Genomic DNA, 7178 nt, shown 5'->3' on the forward strand with positions numbered 1-7178 from the left:
AGCTGCCTCTTCCAGCTCACGTGTTGGGACAACTGAGAAATTCCCAAGCCCACCTCACCCCCACCCACCTCAGATGTCTTTTTTCAAGTTGGAGGAGTAGCCCCTTTTCTGTGAGTCACTCTTGAATGACTTGAACTCATTAGCTATTGCAGCCAGAGAAAACTATCTCCAGTTTCCACTGCTTGTATCAGTTTCATTCTTTCAGTCATTACTCATGACCATAAGTTAGGGTATAGATGTAAACTGACAGGTCAACTAACAACTTCTCTTTCATACTCAGCTCCCTCTGATCTCAGGAAGCCAACAAAACAACATCATCTACCTTCTGCCACTTGGTTCTGCCTAGAAATTTTGACCATAAAATTTATAATTTATAGTATTGAGCCCTGTTACACTAAATTTATACTGGGAATGAGTTCAACTTATTGCTGGGAATCCAAGTTCTTACTGAGATTGTGCATGGACTGAATAGCTCATAGCAAAAGGCTAGATACGCCATATTCCCTAAGCAACTTCCACAGGATCCCCCAAGGGACGCATCTGAATCCTCTCCAAGTCCACAAAACACATGTACACATGATAAACTCCCATGCACAATCAAATATCATTGAGAGGATAAAGAGCTCATTCAGCACATGACTAGGATGGAAAGTGCATTGTGCTTCCTTGCTATAGATCGGATAATAATAATTATAAAATTGGTCAGTAGCCAGCAAATTAGGGTGTCCTGGTGCCATGTGCACTTATAAACATTAGGATGTTTATAAGTGCACACGGCACATCTTAATTCTTGTTGACAAATTAACATTTCAACAGAAGTCCAATAACAAACCTGACTTGTTGCCCAAGTCAGTGTTGAAGTTCCCTGTTAGGACAATGAAGATGCTAGGTGGGGAACACTCAGCACCACACCCAGCAGCTTCAAGAAGAGTAGGGAATCTCAACTGTTGTTTGGTGCATAAAAGTGCAAATGACAGTCAGCACCTATACCCAGTCTGAAGAAGCAGAGAGGCAGTCCTCTCATCCACTGGGAAAAAACCCAATGTACAAGCAACAAGTTGGGGGAGGGGGTACAGTGAACATTTTATTAGGATTATTTATTCATTTATTAAAATTTACCTTTTGCAAGCTGATGCAGATGCATTGAAAAGCTTCAGCCACATTGGCATCTTCTCGCATTGATACCAGCCTGAGGTGCTCATCTATGTTGACCCAGACCAACAGGCTCCTGTTTTCACTCACCCTGCATGAAAAATTATGGCACATTAAACATCCGACTTTAATTCATTTTAAACATCACAAGCTGACAGTGACTATAGATTGTATTTAAAAGATGGACGTAGCCAAGATTGTAAATGAACTGACTCTTATATAACCCAGAGCACTCAAAGCAGTTTATACACCATTTACATAAGCACTTTCTTCTATGCGTTTAAGTGCTTTCTGACTAACATTTACACACATTCATACTCTGATGGCTGTATTGGAGAGCAACTTGGGGTTATTATCTTGCCCAAGGATATTGGACATGCAGACTGGGGGAGCTAGGGATCAAACCACCAACCGTCCCATCAGTAGATGACCTGCTCTACCTCCTGAGCTACAGCCACCCCCATATCACTTATTAGTTTAAAAAGTCCTGATTTTGAAATCTCAAGCTGTCTTTTAACTATTGCCATTTCATTTCATTTTGAAAACTGATCGATCTTGACAACCACAAAACAGGTCAGTGCTAAAGTATACCCTGCTTAATCTTCTAGGTACATATAGTGACCATAACACGAGGTGTAAGGATTTTAGGTCACACAGACAGACATGTTTTACATAGCTTAAACAACTTGGGTTCAAATTGACCCCAGAGGAACACCGTATGCAAAATCTGTAAAGCTCACTGAATCTTTTATTTATGCTTTAAATGTTTTACACTTCTGTAACAGTGTCTCTCAAGAAAGATTATGGCATTTATGGGAATCAAACTTGTAACTACCTGCGACCAGAGCAGGTTCTATATCCAAGAAAACCATACTGACCAAACTGCCCTGGCATCAGGCCAGTCCCGGGCCACACCTATGCGGAGCTGGAAGGAAGTTGGAGCTTTAAGACTCAGCTCACTCTGTTGCTCTTGGCTTAAGTCCGTTAGTAAGAGAAGTCGACCTGCCAGCTCCTGTTCCAGTTGCTGCAAAGCTGAAAAACAGGAGATTGGTAACTAGTTTGGTGTCATTGGTACCTTGTTGACAAAAATTCTTACAGTTTTTCTCCATTGGTTTGGCTCATTTCTTGAAACGGAAATTACATTCTCAAAACTCTAAGATCATTTGGCAAAACACTCTTACAGTTTAGCACAACACTATAGCTCACCTGCAAAAGCTCATATCTCTTCCAAAACTGTTCACTCAGGCTTCAATCTAAATCCCTTTCTCATTTAAACAGTCAGTGTCTCCAAAATGGCAAAGATCCTTCTCAATAGCTTTGGCTCATTTCTCGACACAGATCGGACATTCTCATCATTCTTGGTGCTTTTGTCAAAATAAACCTGGATAGTTGATCACAACAACATGGTCCACCTGCAAACGCTCATATCTCTCCTAAAACAGTTCACTCATATGTCAAAACTACATTTCTTTCTAATCTGAATAGTCACTGCCCCCAAAATGCATCGTCCCTTTGGCATTGTGTGAGTACTGCCATACAAAATGTTTAGATGTTTTGTCACTATGGCAGAGGACCAACAATATACAACAGAAAAGAGTAGCCTCCAAGGTTTGACATCACTCAAACTACCAAGGAAATGATAACCATTTTTTATTCACACGCAAAGAAAATTTCATACATATGTAAAAAGAAAATGTACATTACAGTAGTAAATTGTATGAACACAAAATCAAAAAACAAGGACTTATTCAGTGGTCGCTGTACTCATTCTCCCGCTCTTGTCCACTGTCTTCACCCTCCTGATTATTTACACGCTGTTGTCCGTCTGGCCACAGATTCTCGTCTACATCACAGCGGATACTTTCTCTTGCAATGCAACGAGGGAAGAAATGGCGTGATGCCGCAACCATCCCCTGCATTGATCTCCTGTAATGTCGTCACACGCTGCATCCATAGCATGGAGCAGGGACGGCTGATCCTGAGCATGATGCTCATACACTCTCCACCTCCAAGCAGAGAAAAACTCCTCTATCGGATTGAGGAAAGGAGAGTAAGGTGGTAGGAACCCCATGACCAACCTCGGATGCGTTGCAAACCAGCTCCTAATGAGTGGGCTATGGTGGAAATTGACATTGTCCCACACAATTACATAAATGGGTAGGTGAGGCCCTATGAGACCTCTCTCATTTTCAGGGATAAAATCGGTATAAAGGCGATCCAAGAAGATGAGGAGCTTGTGTGTGTTGTATGGGCCAAGACTGGGGATGTGAGTGGCCACACCATTTTCAGAAATGGCAGCACACATAGTTATATTGCCCCCTCGCTGACCTGGGACATCCACTGTGGCCCGGTGGCCAATAATATTAAGGCCACGTCTTCGGCCCTTGGCCAGGTTGAAGCCAGCTTCATCCACGAACACCAGGATGTGAGGGGTCTCATGTCCTTCCAATGCCATTATTCTCTAAAATAGAGTAAAGAACATAAAATCAGTCATACAGAAGAGTCATATACTACAGTTAGACAATTACATGTTCTCCCCCACAGGTCAGGCCACTACTCCAGTGGTTCTAAACTAGTGATAGGCCTATGAGGAAGTACTGCAGGGGCATTTGATAGAAAGGGGAATGGGAAATACTGATGACTTACTGAGATGTTACAGTAAAACCCACAGTATTAGATTTGATTGGGAGACAACAAAATAAGGATTATAATGAGAGACAACCAGTAACTGACTTACATTTACATACTGGTAGCGCAGCTCCTTCAGTCTGTCAGAGTTCCTCTCAAATGGTACCCTGTAGGTTTCTTTCATTGTCATCTGATGCTTCTTCAAAACCCGGTCTATTGTGGAGATGCTTATTGTGTTTATATTCTGGAATATATGATCGTCCTGAAGGATGGCATCACGGATCTGTCTCAATGTGATGGTATTAATTGCCATCACCATGTTACAAATCTCTCTTTCCTGTTGTTCATTGAGCAGTTTTCCTCTGCCACCCACGCAAGGTTGTCGTCCACTCCTACACAAAGAACAGAATACAGTAAGTTACCAGTGTAATTGTATTATTGTTTTACTCACAGTAACTTCACCACGATCCTAATGCAACATTGCACAGTGACTGGAATACTACTCTAAACTGTATAAAATATGTAATTCCATAGTTTACAGTAATTAGTTCAATATATTTCTTGTCATATTTAGTATCAAAACATTCCACTAGTCCTCTCCACCTGCTAGTATAGACCTACTACTGTAGGCAGATGCACACAAAATCTCTACAGTAAGTTATACATTCTTTGCCTCATGCACAGTGCCCTGTCCTATACAACATATAATTCCATCGTAGATTACATAGAGTACATACCTGTTTTCCCTGCGAAAGGTTTGGATGATGGAGGAGACTGTAGAGCGAGGCACATTAGGCTGCACTCGACGACCTGCCTCTGCCATTGTGAGGCTATGGTTTATGACATGGTCTATAATCGTGGCCCGAATGAAATTCGGGACAGCACAGTGTCTTCGCGCACCTCGGCCTCTTCCCCCTATTCCTCCACCACGCATTCTCAGTCCTCCTCCTCTTCTTCTTCTTCCTCCTCTTCCTTGAGGAAGAACTTCCCCTTGTCCGTTTGCTTGGCCTTGTCTATCCATGTTCAGAGATCGGACTGGCTCTGGTCAAGCTCTATGTATCTGTGTTTGGCAGCACACAATCATGGAACACACCTGTGTGTGACACTCCCCCTTTGTTAGTCTAGTTTCACCTGACTGTCGATGACTGTCATCAATTTATCAAAATATTCAAAGAAATTCATATATGGTATTCATGGTATTATGTTCTTGACCAATTTTGACAATTGAACAGACAGTTGTGCATGCGAGTACTTATACAATGAAATGAATGATCATTAGACTGAGAATCAACTAATCAGTTTAGATCTACAAGATCTATTCATTTGGAAAATGTGCTAAATGTGGGCTAACTGTATAACTGTAGGCTACTTAATCATTTGCAAAGATGCACTGAGACAATTGAGACATGTACTAAGGCATTTGCCATTTGATAAATTGAATGAGAAATGCCATTCTGTTGTGAACATTTGCCAAGAGGTTTGGATGTTTGTCTATGTTATTTTGAGAATGTAATTTCTGTTTCAAGAAATGAGCCAAACCAACGGAGAAAAACTGTAATGTAGTAACACACTAATCTTAATAAAGTAACACTTAACTACTCTTAAATAGACTCGCACAAGAGTCACACATGGCATTGTCTTCATTCTTGACATGAGGCATGTGAGATTATTATACTGTCATATGTTACATTATACCTTTAATCAAAATGATTGAATCATGATACTGCTGTAGGCCACATTATACTTCTTATTATAGATTGTGTAATCATTGTGTAGTTTTAGTTTGCATTATACTCCTGAGTTAGAAGAATGTGAAAATCATTAGATTTATTAGATTGATTTGTATTGTATTATACTGCTGATTTACTGTGAGTTACACTGTTTTATGACATTCCACACTGCTGATTTATAAAGAGATTACTGTGTGCAGAGAATCATGGTCTTGCTTTTCTGATTGTAGAGAGAACAGAGCAGACTGCACGAGAGCTTCTCCTCCACCTTTGTTGGAAGCAGAAAAACAGGGAGCCAAGGTCATAACTCAGGCTCACTGAGAGAAAGTATGTGGATGTTTAGGCATTTATGACTAGGTGGGGGCCACCAGAGGCTATAAGAGTTTGAGTAACGGTCTGACATTTTGAGATCCGCTGTGACCCTCTTCGTGCACATCTCCCAGCCTGGATGTATTGCGCATTGTGCTTGTATGAAATGATAAGAATTGTATGGATTAAAATTGTTGATTGAACAGTTATACACCAAGCGTTGTTCTTCCTTCAGCCCAAGGATCAAAGAATTGGGAGGTTTTAACAGGCATCAAGGGTTAACTGTCACAATTAGCAGTTTGCTTAAGCTTTTTTTAATACTTTCTCTTTATTGATTTTCATCTTATTTTACATACAGAACTAAAGAGGGCAAGGGAAACCAACACATTCACATATGTTCACATATTCCAAAATACACAACGCCTTGTTTTACTTACATATATTACATATTGCACAGGTGCATGTTCCATTCAAACAAATTCGCAGCTGTCCCTCTGCATCACAGAGGTATCAGTTTCTAGTCTCTTGACGTATAACAATCCCATCATTCCCAAAGTCTCTCTCCTTTCTCCTTCTGTAGCCGCAGTGAGAGGGTAACCTCTTTTTAAGTTTTGTGGATATTATACATGGTTGTGCTGAGGATATGTCAGCCAGTTTCCACTGGAAATGCCTTTTGGTTAAACTGTCAGCAAGGAATTTGCACTGTTACATTTTTATATAACTTTAATGCACATAAAAAACAGCTGCTTGTTTAAGTGAAACTACATTGATGGGTTTTTTTGCACTAATAAAGTTGTGGAGTTGTAAAGTATTTTGTCTAGTGTCAATTATATCGTCAGTTATATCGTTATCGCAAATTTTCAAATGTATATCATGATAAATATTTTTGGTCATTTCGCCCTGCTCTACCGCATATGTTCTATATAATTCCAATTTATTTTCCTGCACCAACATAACAATACTCTTTAAAAAAAAGAAAAGTAATTAAATGCATTCAAAAATCAAAGATTTATTTCTGATATTTAAAATGCAATTTTCACTTTCACATTTTCAAATCCATTTCCTCACCGCATTTCTCTTTCCTGTTAGTTTGTGGATTCGATTATATGGATGGTGGATTATGTTAGTATAGCTTTTGAATTAACTATGGGATTAGCTCTTGGATTAGCTAACAGATTAACTATGTCTTTTAGCATTTCCTTGATTCTTCTGGTCCTTGAAAAGGCAATGCAATTGCTGTGCAATATAAGGAGCTCTCTGATTTGTTAGAGACACATGCTAGCTGCTTGGATTTTTATACACCACTGTGCTGTAGCTTTGCACTCCTAAGAATTGGGTGTGCTTGTACAAGGGCATTTA

The 7178-nt window shown here is 40.0% G+C and overlaps 1 protein-coding gene across 1 annotated transcript in view; it reads right to left on the reverse strand.

Moving 5' to 3' along the window:
• Positions 1–7178, reverse strand: part of LOC102210083 (creatine kinase M-type) — a 19282-nt gene that overhangs the window by 1276 nt on the left and 10828 nt on the right. The window contains exons 5-8 of the mRNA XM_013914356.1: positions 3890–4042; positions 3481–3613; positions 2031–2184; positions 1120–1243 (exon numbers count right to left, since the gene is read on the reverse strand). Coding sequence (XP_013769810.1) covers positions 1120–1243; positions 2031–2184; positions 3481–3613; positions 3890–4042 — 564 coding nt within the window. The remainder of the gene's footprint in view (positions 1–1119; positions 1244–2030; positions 2185–3480; positions 3614–3889; positions 4043–7178) is intronic.

This window comes from Pundamilia nyererei, unplaced genomic scaffold, assembly GCF_000239375.1.
Source record: "Pundamilia nyererei isolate P.nyererei 1_Seehausen unplaced genomic scaffold, PunNye1.0 scaffold00189, whole genome shotgun sequence".
NCBI classification, from domain to species: Eukaryota; Metazoa; Chordata; class Actinopteri; order Cichliformes; family Cichlidae; genus Pundamilia; species Pundamilia nyererei.